Source organism: Pseudophryne corroboree, chromosome 4 (assembly GCF_028390025.1).
Source record: "Pseudophryne corroboree isolate aPseCor3 chromosome 4, aPseCor3.hap2, whole genome shotgun sequence".
Lineage (NCBI taxonomy): Eukaryota > Metazoa > Chordata > Amphibia > Anura > Myobatrachidae > Pseudophryne > Pseudophryne corroboree.
In genome coordinates, this window is record NC_086447.1 from 417,764,067 (window position 1) to 417,783,152 (window position 19,086).

At 46.1% G+C, this 19,086-nt stretch overlaps 1 protein-coding gene across 1 annotated transcript in view; it reads left to right on the forward strand.

Moving 5' to 3' along the window:
• Positions 1-19,086, forward strand: part of LOC134910921 (CD109 antigen-like) — a 195,467-nt gene that overhangs the window by 28,708 nt on the left and 147,673 nt on the right. Inside the window, exons 9-13 of the mRNA XM_063919309.1 lie at positions 8,061-8,163; positions 9,676-9,785; positions 11,757-11,966; positions 16,718-16,816; positions 16,911-16,973. Coding sequence (XP_063775379.1) covers positions 8,061-8,163; positions 9,676-9,785; positions 11,757-11,966; positions 16,718-16,816; positions 16,911-16,973 — 585 coding nt within the window. The remainder of the gene's footprint in view (positions 1-8,060; positions 8,164-9,675; positions 9,786-11,756; positions 11,967-16,717; positions 16,817-16,910; positions 16,974-19,086) is intronic.

Below are 19,086 nucleotides of genomic sequence, written 5' to 3' on the forward strand. Positions count from 1 at the left end.
CCCGCTGAGCGCCGAAGACGTCTCTCTGAGTCTCTCTGTCTCTACTGTGCAGCTCCGTCGCACACTATCAATGCCTGTCCCAAACGTCCGGGAAACTCCAGATCCTAGCTCGCCAAGGAGAGGGCCGGCTAGGAGTAATGATCTCCTCTCCCTCTCCTCATGACTGTAACCTCCCAGTGTCGCTCCAAATTGCTCAACGTTACAGGAACGTCATTGCCCTCCTTGATTCCGGAGCAGCTGGGAATTTCATAACCGAAGCTTATGTTAAACGGTGGTCCCTACCCACCGAGAGACTGTCCTCGTCCATCTCTTTGACTGCCGTGGATGGCAGCAAGATTTTTGACGCAGTCATTTCCTTAAGGACTCTTCCAGTTCGTCTGAGAGTGGGAGTTCTTCATTCTGAGTATATTTCTTTTTTAGTGATTCCAAGGGCCACACATCCAGTGGTTTTAGGCCTTCCATGGCTCCGTCTCCACAACCCATCAATTGACTGGACGACTACGCAAATACTGGCATGGGGTCCCTCCTGTGCTGAGACTTGTTTAGCCAAAGTTCTTCCTGTTTGTTCTTCCTTCCCCAGGTCATCTGATGTTCCGCCTCCTCCATATCAAGACTTCACGGACGTGTTCAGTAAAGCCTCTGCTGATATCCTTCCTCCTCATAGAGAATGGGACTGCCCAATCGACCTCATTCCAGGGAAGGTTCCACCGCGAGGTCGAACTTATCCGTTGTCTCTGCCTGAGACACACTCCATGGAAGAGTACATCAAAGAGAACCTGGCGAAGGGTTTCATCCGACCATCTTCTTCTCCAGCCGGCGCAGGCTTCTTCTTCGTTAAGAAGAAAGACGGTGGTCTGCGTCCGTGCATCGACTACAGAGGTCTGAACGACATTACCGTCAAGAACCGATACCCTTTACCCCTGATTACCGAGCTCTTTGATAGAGTTAGTGGTGCAACTATTTTCACAAAGCTGGACTTGAGGGGTGCCTACAATCTCATCCGAATCCGTGAGGGTGACGAGTGGAAGACCGCCTTTAACACCCGTGACGGACATTATGAGTACCTCGTCATGCCCTTCGGATTGAGCAATGCTCCAGCAGTCTTCCAGCACTTCGTGAATGAGATTTTCAGGGACATCTTGTACCGCCATGTCGTGGTTTATCTAGACGACATCCTCATCTTTGCTAATAATCTCGAAGATCATCGTTTCTGGGTAAAAGAGGTTCTTTCCCGTCTCCGTGTCAATCACCTCTATTGTAAATTGGAGAAGTGTGTGTTTGAAGTTAAAACCATTCCGTTTCTAGGTTACATTGTGTCCGGTTCCGGACTAGAGATGGATCCTGAGAAACTCCAAGCAATCCAGAATTGGCCTATACCCTTAAGCCTCAAAGGGGTCCAGAGGTTCTTAGGGTTCGCCAATTATTATAGAAAATTTATACGAGACTTTTCCACCATTGTGGCGCCTATCACTGCATTAACCAAGAAAGGTGCTAATCCGTCCAAGTGGTCCGAGGAAGCTACACAGGCCTTTCACCTTCTGAAGCAACGGTTCATCTCTGCACCAGTTCTGAAACAGCCCGACACCGACTCTCCTTTTATCTTAGAGGTAGATGCCTCCTCCGTTGGAGTAGGAGCAGTGTTATCCCAGAGGGCCAAAGATGGACATCTACATCCTTGCAGTTTCTTCTCCCGGAAGTTCTCCCCAGCTGAGCGCAACTATGCCATTGGCGATCAGGAGTTGCTAGCCATCAAGCTCGCTCTGGAGGAGTGGAGATACCTGTTGGAGGGAGCTTCCCACTCAATCACCATTCTTACCGACCACAAAAATCTTTTATATCTCAAAGGCGCACAATGTCTGAATCCTCGTCAGGCCAGATGGGCACTTTTCTTCTCTAGGTTTGACTTTAAACTCCAGTTCTGTCCGGGTTCTCAGAATCGTAAGGCCGATGCCCTTTCCCGCTCATGGGAGCAAGAAAATGAGTCCGAGTCTGCAGACAAGCATCCTATTATTAATCCGTTGGCATTCTCCACGGTAGGGATGGACTCTACGCCTCCACCAGGGAAAAGTTTTGTTAAGCCAGTTCTAAGGAAGAAGCTCATGCATTGGGCCCATGCTTCCAGTTTTGCTGGACATACAGGCATTCAGAAAACCCTTGAATTTATTTCTAGGTCCTACTGGTGGCCAACTCTGAAGAAGGACGTTATGGAATTTATTGCCTCCTGCCCAAAGTGTGCCCAACACAAAGTCTCCCGCCAGTCGCCTGCGGGGCAACTGGTTCCATTATCTGTTCCCCGTCGACCTTGGACCCATTTGTCGATGGACTTTGTTTCCGATCTACCTATCTGCAACAAGTTTAATACCATCTGGGTGGTAGTTGACCGGTTCACCAAGATGGCACATTTCATCCCTCTCACCGGTCTTCCGTCAGCTTCCAAGTTGGCTCAAGTGTTTATACAAGAGATCTTCCGACTTCACGGTCTTCCTGAAGAGATCATCTCGGATCGTGGAGTACAATTTGTAGCCAAATTTTGGCGAAGTTTGTGTCAAGCCCTCCAAGTCGAGTTAAAGTTTTCCACGGCTTACCATCCTCAGACCAATGGTCAAACCGAGAGGGTGAATCAGGACTTGGAGGCCTTCCTCCGTATATATGTGTCTTCCTCTCAAGATGACTGGGTTCAACTCCTTCCTTGGGCCGAGTTCAGCCACAACAATCAATACCATTCCTCATCTTCTTCTACACCATTCTTCATTAATTATGGATTCCACCCTAAAGTCCCAGAATTCCAACCGCTTCCCGCAACTTCTGTTCCAGCAGTGGATGTCACCTTGCGTCAGTTTTCAAATAACTGGAGGAACGTCCGCGCAGCCCTGCTTAAAGCCTCATTCAGGTATAAGAAGTTTGCCAATAGAAAGCGTAGAGCGGTTCCTGCTCTCAAGGTGGGCGATCGTGTGTGGCTGTCCACGAAGAATTTGAGGTTGAGAGTTCCCAGCATGAAATTTGCACCTCGCTACATCGGACCCTTCAAGATTGAACAAGTCATCAATCCTGTTGCCTACAGGTTACAGTTACCATCCTTCTTGAAAATACCCAGGACATTTCATGTTTCTTTGTTGAAACCGCTGATCCTGAATCGGTTTCATTCCGCACTTCCTCCAGCTCCCAAAGTTCAGACTCAATGGGGAGTCGAGTACGAGGTGGCCAAGATTTTGGACTCACGTTTCCGTTACGGTCAGTTACAATACCTCATTGACTGGAAGGGCTATGGTCCTGAAGAACGCTCTTGGACCAATGCCTCAGACGTCCATGCTCCTGCCTTGGTCCGAAATTTCCACGCAAAGTTTCCTTTAAAGCCTAAGAAGTGTCCTGGGGCCACTCCTAAAGGGGGGGGTGCTGTCACGATCCGGGTATCTGGACGCCATTACTTACCCTTCAGATGCCTCCTAAGGCTGGCTCAGCGTTCCAGGACCGGATCCCGCTGTTCCTGAGTTTCCACATGCAGAATGTCAGAGTGGTGATTTCATCAGCCGCGGCCTCCGCTGTGCCCGCGTGGTTAAATGTGCGCTTGTCAGTCTGGCATCTCCTGTCTCCTGTGGCCGGCGTCGCCATTACTGTTTCAATTCTCACATGGATTACAAACCAAACTTCCCTCCAAGTGTCTGCATGGGCGCAGCCATCTTGGATTTTGTCATCTGAGCATTTCCACCAATCTGCTGTCTGTATTGTTGATTTGCATAATTGCCTAGCCAACCCCTTCCTTGCTGCAGGTATAAGTAAGCTGTGCCTGAGCAAGGAAGGCGTCAGTGCTTTGGTTGTCTAACCTAGTTCCAGTTTGTCTCTCTCCTGTGGTTGTCTTCCAGGTTCCAGCTCCTGTCTCCAGACTTCTGCTATAGAGACCCGCACCAGCATTCCATCTGCGGTGTAGCCTGACTCTCCGATCCATTCTGGACTCACCTGTTTCCAGTTACAACAATCACCTGCTTCCAGCCCAGCTTCCAGCAGTGTACAGCTTCTCTTAAAGGGCCGGTGTCCTTTCTGCAGTTTACCACTCTCCACCGGTATTATTATTTCACCGCTCTCAAACTCCAAACTTCATCAATCACCTGCTTCCAGCCCAGCTTCCAGCAGTGTACAGCTTCTCTTAAAGGGCCGGTGTCCTTTCTGCAGTTTACCACTCTCCACCGGTATTATTATTTCACCGCTCTTAAACTCCAAACTTCATTATTATTTCATCGCTCTCAAGTTCGTTTATTATTTAACTGGTTCCAGCCAGTATCCACTCCGTACCAACAACAGTCTGGTTCCAGCCAGTATCCACAGCAGCCGTTTTATCTTCAGCAACCCAGCCTTTCCTGGAACACCAGCTGGTACAATCCTGGGTTCTCTCCATTGCTACAGTCAGGTCTGGTAAGAACTTTCCAACTAGAAGATTATAAGAACTGTCTCACTCTACCAGTGCCTGTGGCCCTTGCCACCCTGTAGTACCCAGGAATTGTATTTATCCTCTGTTGACTTTTATGTTTCCTTTACTGCTGCTGTGTTACGGAGTTTGTCATAATAAACATCATTGACTTTTATCCTGGTTGTCGTGGTCACGCCTTCGGGCAGTTATTCTACATGTTACTTACATGTCTAGGGGTCTGATACAACCTCCCAGGTTCCGTTACATCTCAGCCCCTACAACTGAGGCTGCCTCCCGTCAGCTCAGGCCCTCAGTTGTGACAAACACAATCTGTGGAAATAGACTCAGGAGTTTTAGTTTCAGATGATGCAGTATAGTCAAGCCGTTACAACAGCCAATAAAATACTTAGTTGCACAGCAAGAGATATTGGTATCATTTTTCCAGGTCCTCACTAGAGGACTCTGCCTGATAATTAATACTGTAGGTGTGGATCTAACAAATTGTAAGGGAGTGTTTATTTTCTTTCTTTCTCTCTTTCTTTCTTTCTTTCTTTCTTTCTTTCTTTCTTTCTATCTATCTTTCTTTTTTTTAAATTGTCAGTTCTGACGGGCAAAATTGCTCAAAGAGCATATGTTTTTGTTAATGAATACTTTTTTTGAATAATCAATAGATTGACAAACCCTCCATTAATGAACTGCCAAATCTATATACCTCCCATTTGTATACAGTAGTTTGGGATTACAGTTTCATATTGGGTGATTTAGAAAGCAAACTCGTACATCTTACCCCATCCCTCCATATATAATTAGCCAGAGTGATGCTACATTCTAGAGATAATGCGGCTGATTCAGTGCTGGCCACATCAGCGGCCCCACAGCCCAATTTGCCAGCATTGGCAAACTGTGCACGCGCATTGGCCACAGCGCATCTCTGCGTCCTTACGCAATGTGATTAATAGCGGTGCTCGTTCACCGGATGGTGATACAACGTTGGGGTGTGTGGAGGGCTGAGCTGGGGTGGGTCAGGAGTGTTTTTGGGGCAGCTGTGTGATGTCACATGCAGCCAATCCAATTTAAAAAATCACTGTGGACTGCCTGACAGCGCAGCCAGGCTGTGCTGCCAGGGGTCATCCTTAATTCGATGCAACCACAATACCTGTTCACAGAAAATACAAAATTACTTTAATATATTTTTGTATATAGAACCTGAGAGTAAAATACAACAATGTGCTGCAATTATGTACAGGACCGCCACCAGGGTGGTGCGTACGGTGCTTAGCACATAGCGCATTTGCCCTGTGAGCTCATTGGCTGCATCCACCTGCGATCACCTGACTATGTGCCACCACCAGCTGCAGCGCTGACTGCTGTAATGTATAATAGTAGCATTGTACCTGGCTTTTTCTCTGACAGATGCATTACAGCAGGCAGTGATACTGTACATTACAGCAGGCAGTGCACAGATGCATTACAGCAGGCAGTGATACATTACAGCAGGCAGTGATGGGCAGTCTCTTCCCTGTGTGCTCTGCCCCATCTTCATCTCCTGCAGTGCAGCGACTAGGCGTCATGATGTCTCTCCAGGGTCTTCCACTTTGGCACAGGACAAGAACCGTTACACATCAATGGTACGCAGCAGCATGCTCTGAGTGGGTGGGAGAGCGGTACAGGGAGAGTTATAATGAGGATTGTTAGACATGTAGGCAGGGCTGCCATCAGAAATTGTGGGGCCCGGGACTGAAAAAATATACAGGTCCCGCCCCTCCCCCCAAAAAAATAAATACAAAATAAATAAATAAAGTAAAAACATTTATGTATATATATATACCCGACTTGCCTAGTAGATTGATTTATCTATGCCTAGGAGTGCCGCACGTGGAGACAGCGCTATTGTGAATGGTGTGGGGGCACCCGGGCTGGTAACACATGAATACGGAGAGCCGGACCACATGTGGATATATATATATATATATATATATATATATATACTGTATATATATTTACACACACAGTATATATAATTAAATAAAAAGAAAAATAAATATATATAAAAAAAATTCCTGTGCACTTACAGAGCAACACCATATTATGCCCCTTGCACCATATTAAGTCCCCACAGTAATGCCCCCATACTTATGCTTCTGACTACACTTTATGCCCCCACATTAATGCTCTTGTAACCATATTATGGTCACACAGTAATTATGCCAGTACCTGCTCATTGTCTGGGGTTCAGTTGTTGTCAGGCATTCTGCTCATTGTCAGGGGATCCCCCCCGCCGCCACTGCTGCTATGGGCCTGCCAACCTGACCGCTTCAAACTATTGAAAATGTCCCTCTTAAAATGGCTGCCTCCTCAGAGGAGACAGTTATTAAAGATACTAGAGCCTCCTCTAGAATCTTTAATAACTGTCTCCTCTGAGGCGGCAGCATTTTTGAGAGGGACATTTTCAATAGAGTGCTGTGTGTGGACAGGGACCAGGGACGTGCGGTGAGCTAAATGGCTCAGGAGGCACTGGCTAACCCCAGAGCCAGATTTACATGCAATATATGAGCCAAAGCGTACATCTGGGCATTATACACAGGTGCAGCAGTTTAACCTCCTGGAAATTTGGTGAGTTTTGATCAGAGATGTGCTGAAAAGATAAGCAGGTGAGGCACTGCCTCACCTGCCATAGACTTTTTACTACAGAGTTTGGGCTATAAAAATTATTAGAATAATGCAAAGAAGATATTTAAAACAAATTATTAGTATTTTTCATATACTTTATTCAGTCAAAACTCTGGTTTAAACGTAAGTATGACAGGAAAGGCTCTGCCTCACCCGCCTCACCCCACCGCATGTCACTGACAGGGACGGATGGTGAAGGTGGGCAGATGGCGGCATGAGCGGCCTTGGCCCCTCCCCTCTCTGTCAGAGAGACCAAGCCCAGGACAGTTAGTACCCCCCTGATGGCATGTAGGTATGCATTGCAGACATTGGGACTAATTCAGGTTGGATCGCAGTAAGCGATCCAACAGCAAATATTGAGAAAAAGAAGCGCCCGTCCATTTTCTGTGGGGGCGGGGGGGGGGGGGCACAGAAAATCTGATGGCCTCTGCCTGTCAATCATATATATTGTCTCTTCTGTGTATAAGAGGCTCTACTGTGTGGCATAACACACATAAGGGGTTTTACTGTGTGGTGTAATGTGAATTAGTACTATTATGTGGTCTCGCCCCTTCCCCATGAAGCTACAATCCTATATTTTTGGCGGGCGCCTTAGGTGCGCACTGTCTATATTTTGAATGTGGGGGGAGTGAGCACCAATTCTTTTTCTGGCACAGGGCACCAAAATGTCTAGTTACGGCTCAGATTATGTACGTATGTTATCGACTAAGACAAAGGTTCCCAAATGCAGTCCTCAAGGCACCCCAATGGTCCAGGGTTCTAAGTATATCCATGGCTCTGCACAGATGGTTAAATCACATTGATTGAGGTACTAATAAAGTAACCTGTGACCAAGCATGGATCTACTTAAAACCTGGACCGTTGGGATGCCTTGAGAACCACGTTTGGGAACCTCTCAACTAAGAACAATTTTAGAAGGGCAGTGAGTTGTCCATAATACATTATGAAACCAGTGTGTCTACAATTCAAGCTTCTATTTTCCTTATAGATCCCAGGATCAGTAAACTTCAGCTTCACACACATGGAAGTAACAGATATCATGATGTGGGGTTCAGTAAATATAACAGCATCAGTCACAGAACAACTAACAGGTAATCTGCAATTTATTATACTTAATAATGTGCATTTAAAATACATTTTTCCAATAAAATTTTCTGCAAAAAAAAACCATGGACAGAAATCAGGCATAATGGCCGTGTCTCTCAGATTCAAATAAATATCTGTACTGACGAAAGGCCAAAGTTGCTTAGCCGCCTGATAACTACCACCACTGGCAATGTTGAAATGGTTCACCCAAGGGAGGTGCTTTCTACCATTTTTTTCTCATGGACTTTTGCAACCATGTATCGTTAAACATCCTACAGTAGATACCTACTTAACACCACTGTAAGTACTCTGCACTCACCTAATTACTTAATTTTAATTCAGGGAATGTTACATATATAAGTCTAACTCTCTGTATATATGTGTCTATGTAACTCTATATACATATGTTTGTCTGTGTAACTCTATAAGTGTCTGTGTATATATGTGTGTCTGTAGCCATAGATGGAAATCCCGGATGCAGAGTGGGGTGGGTGTGGGCTCGTCCCTATGTACAATCTTCTAGACATCTTGGCCATGCAAAAAATATATATATTTTAGCTAAAATATGGATCATTAGAGTTGATAGGGCCCAGATGGTTTGCGTTTTGTTTAAGGACAGGGAGGGAGTGACGTCAGGCAGCATTCCCAAAAATGGGTGTGTTGTCCTTGTTTTTTGGGAGTGCCGAAGCTACGGTCTATGTCTTCCGACGCAGGTCGGCCGGTGTTTTCACTCAGCCGAGGCCAGAAATGGTCTCGGCTGAGTGAAAACACCGGCCATCCTGCCTAAGATGAGGGTTACTCAGTTGGCCAATGTTTTTGCAGATGCTACATACATATATACACACAGCAGCCCAGGGCCATTTTAATGTACAGTATCAGCACACTGGACAGCTGCCCATTGCCCCACCATTCTAGGGGCCCTTGAGCAGGGGCAGGCTGGTGCCTCTGGAGCTCTGACAGCTCGATCATGAATTACACATAATCAAAGCGGCCAGGCAGCATTCTCTACCTGCCTACAGCCAGACAGTAAATGGCTGTCAGCATGTTGATTAGTGGATGGCTGGAGCTATCCACCAATCTGAGTGCTGACAGCAATTCACTGTATGGAATCATGTGGAAAGACAGCGTGGTAGAGCAGGAGGGGTAAATTATGATTTTATTTTACTATTATTTATTCCCTGAGAATGTGTGGATAGGGGCCCCAGTGAATTGCTTTGCCCAGGGCCTACAATGCTGTTAAGACAGCCCTGTAGAAGCTGCATCCAAAGACAGTTGCTGTGTACACTGCGTCCTTCTCTCAATCAGGCCCATTGCTACATCAGCAATATCAGAATTTATGGAGATGTGTGGTAGACTTTTTCAGCTAATAAAGAAATTGGGAAGCATGGTACGGTAGCTCATACTTTTCAAACCTTTACAACAGGAAGAGACCATTATTCATGATACTATACAATTGAATGCAAATTTAGAAATTGCATAATTCATTTAATGGTAATATAAAATATGACATATTGTAGGTATCACAATTGACGCAACCTCTTACATCACAAGAGTATATTCTGAGTACATGTTGTTACTACATGAGCGAACAGGACTGTTTTATCCAGGTTTCAATTACACCACAAAGGTATGTCAATGAATGTTGATAGACTGTTTTTAAATGTGTGTAACTATTACCAATGTGTTATTAGCCATGATTTCCTTGGGTCAGAGCCGGCCCTAGGCATAGGCAAACTAGGCAATTGCCTAGGGCATCTGGTATGCCTAGGGGCACAAGCAGCTTCTGCTGATTAAAATGATATGCGGCATATATTCTGTGTGTAGCATTTCGTATGCAGATACAGTCAGTCGCACACAGTATATAGGCATGCCGCATATCATTTTAATCAGCAGAAGTTGCTTGTGCATCCTAGCCACATAGCAATGCAAATAAGATGCATTTTCATAAAAAATAGTCACCCGACATTAGCAGAGCTGCCAGCTGACTCACACCAGGAACTGTATGTGTCATTATATGTATAAGGGCATTCATAATGTGTAATACATGTGTAAGGGGCACTATGTGTGTCATTATGTGTAGAAGGGTACTAATAATGTGCAGCATATGTGTAAGGGACATTATGTGTGTCATGTGTATAAGGGCTTTAACAATGTGTGGCATATGTATTAGGGAAATTATGTGTATAAGGGTATTCATTAATAAGGGTTGGCATAATGTGTAAAGCACATTATGTTTATAAGGACATTAATAATGTGTGTCATATGTGTAAGGGGCATTACTGTGTGGTATTATGTGTATAAATGCATTACTAATGTGTGGCATTATGTGTATAAGGTGCTCTTCTGTGTGGCGTAACGTATAGAAAGGGCACTACTGTGTGGTCTAATGTGAATAAAGAGCAATATGGTGTGGTGTAATGTGAATAAGGAGCAATTCAGTATGATATGTGAATGAGTGGCACTACTGTGAGGAGTGACGTATATAAGGTAAAGTGGTACTACTGTGTGATGTAATGTGAATAAGGGACACTATCGCATTATAAATTGTGAATAAAGTTGCACTACTGTGAGGCATAAGTTGAATTGGGGGCACTATTGTGTGGCCATGCCCCTTGCCAGCAAAACACATACCTTTTTGGGCTGTGCGCGGAATGTGCACACTGTTCTTATTTAAATTACAGGGGGTAGGAAAAAAAGGACTGCTATGGGTGAGTGGTGATGGTGCTGGGAAAGGGGTGCAGGGTCAGAGGCAGAACTAGTGGTGGTGCTAGGGGGCACCAGCCAAACTCTTGCCTAGGGCATCATATTGGTTAGGGCCGGCTCTGCCTTGGGTAGCAGATGTAGTGGCAATCATTGTAACTACTCTCATTCAAGATGTTAATCTAAGTGCATCACAGAACTATGGGCCTAATTCTGAGTTGATCGCTGCAGCAAATTTGTTAGCAGTTGGGCAAAACCATGTGCACTGCAGGGGGGACAGATATAACATGTGCAGAGAGAGTTAGATTCGGGTGGGGTGTGTTCAACTGAAATCTAAATTGCAGTGTAAAAATAAAGCAGTCAGTATTTATCCTGCACAGAAACAATATAACCCACCCAAATCTAACTCTCTCTGCACATGTTATATCTGCCCCCCCTGCAGTGCACATGGTTTTGCCCAATTGCTAACAAACTTGCTGCTGCGATCAACTCAGAATTACCCCCAATATTCTTTCAAATAAAAATTATAGACTAAAAAGTGATAAAATAACAAAATGAATGTCCTGGCCCAAGTTTCAAATAACAGCACATTTTCCTGTATACTGAGGTGGTCAAGTGCATAAGAGTGTCTAGTAATGTGATCAGACAATTATACAATTTACAGGCAGATCAAGATCATTCTCTCACTGAGATTTCCAGTAATTCTTGGTCACTGTTTTTCAAATCTGACATATTTGTCATTCCATTATACAGTATTAAACTGTATATGTTTTTTTTTTTATCAGTGTACCCAATAACAAAATTGCATCATTTCTCATAACAGTACAGTACAATCGCTGTGCTTGTAACAATGCATTTCCTGAACTTTACATTTCCATTAAATTTGCCTTTTTCACAGATGCAAATCCTACGAGTTGACCATGAAGCACTGTCAGTAGAGGAAAGGGAAACAAACATTTCTCTTAAAATAACACAATTACAAAACTATTGGTGGTATGGTTTCAACACAGGTAATGATGCTCATGTACAACAATACAAAATTCCACAAGATGGCACTTTCAGAATTGAGTTTGAAGCGCTACAATCAACTCAAATGATTCAAATTGAGGTAAGGACAATACCGCAGTGCCTTATTTGTTATTATCTATTGTTCAGGTACAGTTATTGGTTTCAGTTATTTACATTGCGCACACTTATTGCACAGCACTTTATAGAGAATATTTACTTACGAGTATTCACATACTGTAAAACTCTGCCCCAGTGGAGCTTACAATCTATACAATCTATACTCCCTATCACATGGAAACACACTCACTACAATAATTTTTTGTCTGAAGCCAATTAACTCACCAGTATGTTGTTATATTGTGGAAACAGTTCAGAGTACCCAGATGAAATCCATGCAAATATAAGAACATACAAACTCCACACAAACTGGGACCGGTTTGGAGTTGAATTCATGGCTTAGAAGTGAACACAAGGCCTCAGTGTTGTTAGGAAGCAATGCATCATGCAGCTAATGACGTTGAGTATGGTATGCCGGCTGCCGGGATCCCGGTGGTCACCATACCGACACCGGGATCCCGGCAGCAGAATGCCAGTGGGGAAGGGGATGAGCGCAAGGGGGCAGGCTAACTCTGCTCACCACGCAGCGGGCTTGGTGGCTTGCTGCGGTTGCCAAAGGTTCTGTTCCCACTCTATGGGTGTCGTGGACACCCACGAGTGGGAATAGACCCTGTGGGTTGGCATTCCGTCTGGCGGCATTGTTAGCATTCGGGATTCCAGCGTTGGCATGCTGACCGCTGGGATCCTGAGCGCCGGCATATCAACTACATTCCTGCCAATGTTATGTCTTCATATCAATGATCAAAATAATAAGTGAAAGCCATCACCTCTGTGCATATGCCAGTTTTCCATTCGCTTTCCATTTCTGCACCCATTAATGCAAGTGTTAAGACTGAAAGCAAATCTTTAAGAAGTTTAAAGTTTTCGTCCAGCCTGCAGTAACATATGATCCATACAATTAGGCTATCTAAGTAACTAAAGAAAAGAAGTTCAGAGCCTTACATAGCTTAACTTCTAATTTTAATAAACTATCTTTAAAACTGTGCAACTTGCAATATGAAAGTTGCATTCTGGTTAGTCTGAATCTACGCGGGACCCTGAAAACTCACACCCTATTACATTTGTGAGCTCCATGGGAAACTCGCCCATTCAAAATGTGCAAGAAGGTGCGATTATGACTCGCACAAAAAATTGGCACTCTATTACATTTAGCCCTAAAACTGGTGGTTTGCAGTGGTTTCAATTTGTGAAGAGTTTGAACTCCGCGTCAAAATCAGTCATCCGGATGTATATTTTATTACAAAATTGTCATTCACGTTGACAACCAACACCGTTTAAAAAAAAAATATATATATATATATATATATACTAGGTGCTTCATCGCGCCCTACGGGCGCTCTTCACACCGTCGCAAGGGGCTACGCCCCCTTAACCCTTGCATGCCTTTCTGGGGTTCAATATTTGTGTTATATGGAGTATCACCTGCATTCCTTTGTTAGTGGTTAAATATTGCACAATGAAAGGGTGTGCGATGGTGAAGGAGGCGCAGCCCCTTGCGACGGCGTGAACAGCACCTGCAGGCCACAATGTACAGAATGTAGCGGAGTACTGCGGATGGTGTCTGTAGATGCTGCGGATGGAGGGGCGGCGGAAGTGGGGGTGGGGCCCGGATGGGGAAGGGTTGGGAGGTGCTGCGGGTGGGGGAGGGGCAGAGGAGTGGGGGATGCAGATGGGGGAGGGGTCCGGAGGCACTGCAGGTGGGGGAGGGGCAGGGGTGCCATGGGTGGGGGAGGGGCAGGTGTGGGGATGTTGCAGATGGGTGAAGGGTTCCGGAGGTGCTGTGGGATGGGAAGGGGCGGGAGTGCCACTGGTGGGGTAGGGGTCCATAGGCGCCATGGGTAGGGGAGGGGCAGGTACGGGTGTTGCGGCAGATGGGAAAGGAGGTCCGGAGGTGCTGCAGGTGGTGGTGGGGCAGGTGCGGGGGTGCCATTGGTGGGGGAGGGGTGGGTGAGGGGGGGACCGCGGATGGAGAAGGGTGTCTGCAGATGCTGCGGGTGGAGGGGGGCAGGTGTGGGGGAGACATATAAGGGGGTGAATGGTGGAGGGGGCCTGGAGATTGCTGGGGGTGGTGAAGGGGCGGAGGAGTGGGAGCCGCGGGTGGTGTAGGGGGTCTGGAGGCACAGCATGTGGGGGAGGGGTGGAGTGCCGCATGTGGTGGAGGGGAAGGTGCGGAGGTGTGGTGCATTGGGGAGAGGTCTGGAGGTGCTGCGGGTACTGTACCTGCCAAAAAGGTAGTTGGAGGGTATGCAGTAACAGGGCCAGGACAGGGGTGACAGGGTCAGAACAGGGTTGACTGGGCCAGGACAGGGGTGACAGGGTCAGAACAGGGGTGACAGGGTCAGAACAGGGGTGACGGGGCCAGGACAGGGGTGACGGGGCCAGGACGTGGGTGACGGGGCCAGGACAGAAATAACAGGGACAGGATAGGGGTGATAGGGTCAGTGTAGGGGCGGCAGGACCAGGACAGGGGTGACAGGGCCAGTATAGGGTTGACAGGGCAAGCACAGGGGTGACAGGGCCAGGATAGGGGTAGCAGGGACAGCATAAGGGTGACAGGGCCAGGATAAGGGTGAAAGGGCCAGGATAAGGGTGAAAGGGCCAGGATAAGGGTGGCAGGTCAAGGCCAGGGGTGACAGGGACATGACAGAACACAGGGCACGGGAGAGATTGGTATTAGGGACAGAACAGTGGTGACAGACAGATGTGTCTTACCGGAGTCACTGCTGCTGGCTGCTGCTGTTCCACTCCAACCTGTTGGCATCTGCTGCTGGTGGAGACTTGGCATGGCTGACTCTCTTAGGCTGTATTCCTGCTTCCTCTGCCCGTCCGCATCACTCCCCCCCCCTCCTCAGTCACACACCGCAGACCTCGCGCAGCTGCCGGGCACTGTGGTAAGGTGAGACTGGGAGTGACTGGTTAGCCCCCAGGAGATGCTGCGGCTGGAGGGAGGAGGGGGTCATAGCATGCACGTGGCGCGGACCTCACGGCTGCTGGGCACTATGGTAAGGGGAGACTGGGAGTGACTGGTTAGCTCCCAGGAGACGCTGATGCTGGAGGGAGGAGGGGGTCAGAGCCTGCAAGCAGCGCGGACTTCTGCAGCGCTACCCGCCGGCTAAAGTGTGTGAAGGAGCTGGGCGCAACTCACTGCGGGTGGCAGCGCTGCAGCTAGCGGTGGGGTCGCAGGGGCTGGAGATAACAGAGGCAGTACGGAAAGTGCACAGCGGCTGGTGACCCACAAAACTACAGCTAAGAAGCGTGGAGTGTGCCAGAATGTGACGCTCCTCCCCACCAGAGAGACCCTGCTGAGTATGCTGATGTGGGGGTCAAGTATGGCATACCCCCTCACACACCCCCATACCTCCCAAATGTCCCAATTTTCGCGGGACAGTCCCATTTTTTGGGGTCTGTCCCGCTGTCCCACCCGCGGGTCGCAGTGTCCTGCGGTGGGGGGGGGAGCAGTTGGAAAGCTCCTGTACTCGCTGTTCTGCTTAGCAGAGCAGCGGTGAATAGTGGAGACAGAGGGAGAGGGGGCATCAGGGGGTACGGATTAAGGGGGGGTTCCAGCAGCAGAGCCGGATTAAGGGGGGGGGGCAGGCGGTACGTACCGTTGGCCCCACAGTTTTAGGGGCCCCCCCCGGCTCGAGTAGCTCTGTCCCAGCTCAGAAGCTCCCCCGTCCTGCCAGCAACAGCGGCAGCATTGTGCTACAGTCAGCACACGCTGCTGCGTGTTGGCAGGTCTGTGGTGTTACAGGGAGGCAGCAGTCTCCCTGCTTTCTTCTGCCTGTGCGGGTGTGTAGGGGGGAGCGACCACCCCCTCTGGATTTACCTCTAGCTGAGGGGCCAAAATACCATTAAAAAAAAAAAAAAAAAAAAAAAACCCGGAATTTGCATAATGGGGCGTGGCCTCGCGGGCCGCAATTAGGCCACGCCCCCAACCCACAGCAGGCACAGCAATGAGATAGGGCTCCCCTGTCTCAAGTACCCTGTGCCCCCCGGACTCATTATCAGCCCCTGGGGGCATGCCAGCAGCTCACAGAGCGCTGGGCATGCCCCCTCACTGACGAATACGGGGCCCTCCCATGAAGCCACGCCCCCTTTTTGCCGTGTGTGTGTGTGTGTGTGTGTGTGTGTGTGTGTGTGTGTGTGTGAGTGTGTGTGTGTGTGAAAGCTGGGAGGTATGCATCCTGCCTGTGCCATGTCCATACTATCTGCTTCTGCAGCTGCTCCTAGTGTCCTATAGATTTGGCCAGATCTGTGACTCATTTGACTAACTCCGCCCACTGTTGTGACTCCGCCCAGCGTTAGCAAATGAATCACAAGATCACAGATCAGGGCTATTATATAGGAGATATATATATATATATATATATGTATATATATACATATATATACATATATATATATATATATATATAATATTTTGTTATTAGGATTACATTGAAAAACTTGAAAACTGTTTTTCTCCCTGCTGTAACTCTTCTGTCTCATCTAGTCAGTTCTTCATGTTGATGTTGTGTCATATTTTCACTTTAGAAGTTTTACATTCAGAATTATACAGTATTTATAATAGTCTATATTGTTTTATTATATTATAACGAAATTTGATAATATAAACTTTTGTTTACATTTTGTTTTTTTGTGTGAATTGCAGTTTTATTTTTGTTGTTGCTAGCCATATAAATCTAATGCATTGTTATCACAATATTGGTAATTTGCGTAACAAATATGTTGCAGGCTGAATATCAGAACATCACACAAACCTGGTATTTGTACAGATCATATGGAATGAATTCTTTTATACAGATACGAGAGCCCCCAAACTCTCCATTAGAGGTAATGCACAATTTCTGTGTTTTGCATGTACAGCTTTTGTGTAAGAGTAATACCATGATAAAAGGAAATCATCATTTTTTATTTTTAATATCAGGTTGGGAAAGCATTTGAATTGCAGATTGAAGTCTTCCCTGAAGTAGATGAGTTATTTTATGTGGTATGTACAGAAAGCCTAAACTGAAGTTTCAGTTTATTGTTTTAAATATTAATATTTATATATGATATTTTATTATTCAAAATGTTAAAATTGTAATTAAAGCACTTGAAAATATTTGATGTGGTTATATGTTTTAAAATGTGATACAATGACTGCAGCACTGTGACAGACTGTCACATATAAGCAAGGTGTTGACCTTCTGGGCATCAGGTGGTGACTCCACCCAGGGTCACCACAAACTTTTTGGTTGGGGGGTTGGCCAAGATACAATTTCATTTTTGAGCCCTTAAATTGCTTAATGTCACCTCCTCAAGGGCAGCTGGACTTACCCGCCACACCACCTACCTGATGGCAGAGATGGGAAACAGGGAAGGTACAGCACATATCTGCTGCGGAACCCAGTGGCGCACCCAGGGGGGGTTTCCGAGCACCCAGAAACCCCCCTCCACTTTTTTTTTTAGCTGCATGAGTATTATTAATGGCTGTCTAGCGTCCTCTGCAGCCTGCTGTCTTCCTGGTGGCACTTGTAAGTGCAATAAAAGTTTACTTTATTTTAATTACAGTACATATATATCCATGTGCATACATATATACACATGTATATACATACATACATATAAACACACACACACACACACACACACACACACACACACACACACACACACGATAGATATATATATATATATATATATATATATATATACATGTGTATATATATATATATATGTACTGTATGTGTGTACACATATATATATATATATATATATATGCATGTTTAGTATGCTATGTATATGTATATATGTATGTGTGTGTGTATGTATGTATATATATATATGTATATATATATATATATATATATATATATATACACACACACACACACACACACACTAGTTTTACGGACTCAGCATATACTGGGTCACCTCAGTCCCCACCCCCGTGATTGGCTCTGCCCAGTTCTGGAAACCCCCCCATGCAAATCCTGCGTTTGCCACTGCAACCCCTGTACTTACTGTACATTTTAAGGGTATCCAATTCTTCCCAGAAAAATGTGCATAATATGCCTCAAAAACATAACTATAACATGTGAGTGACTTTATGTAGAAGACGAAGAGACAGGATCCACTCATAGCTCACACCCTAGCTGAGCCTGTGTATGGAGGGTAATGAGACTTTACCGGGTGACATTTTCAGCTGAACTCGGGTGAAAATGGGAGAGGTCAGGAAGTGCTGCGAAGGACGGGGGTGGGAGGACAAAGGGGAGCTGAGGGGAGAAACATATGAAGTTGGAGGGGAGAAGGGCACCGGGATGGTCCCAGGGAAGAGACCAGCGCACACTAACTAACCACACACTGTAGGAGTTGGAGCTGGGAGGGAGGAGGTAGAGCAGCCAAAATGGGTATTATCTCCATCCTGACACTGCCCACAGTAACTGTAGATGGTAGCTGCACTGCGCCCCGCAACCCAGTACCTTGGCTCTTTTCAAATATTCTTGGGGAGTGGAGTGAAATGCCTTCTTGCCCCCGTGTTGCAGCGCCTATGACTTCACCCATTCCTCACACCTGGTTAATTAATTTAAACCGAGTTATGTTTGTCTGTGATGGAGGAAGGACCTATATCTATGAGCCTTTATGTAGCTGTTATAATGCTGCTGTGCTGCCCAGCAGTTGCTGTCATACTGCTATGCTGCTGCTAAATCTGTTGTGCTGCTCTGACTATATAATAATGTGCCAGAGTGTTTTATCTTAGACTGTGTCAAGACTATACTTGGAACAACCTACTACAATCATAAATATGTATTTCCAAATCCTTTAAAAAAAAAAAATATATATATATATATATATGTACAATAAAGGTGTATAATGAGCGCTTAAAACCTAAACCGTTTACAATAAATACATAAAAATTCGTGCATAACCATTCACGTTAATTCCAAACAGCACTCCCACGTGTAGGGGCTGCAGTATAGACTCTCTTATTGACTCGTATTTCGCTGAGTCACAATTACAAATGTTCAAATAGGAATAAAGTCTCTGCGCCTTCAGTGCTTGGGTATGGAAACTTCCATCTGTGTATAACCAAAATGATATTTATATGCGTACCGGAAGTA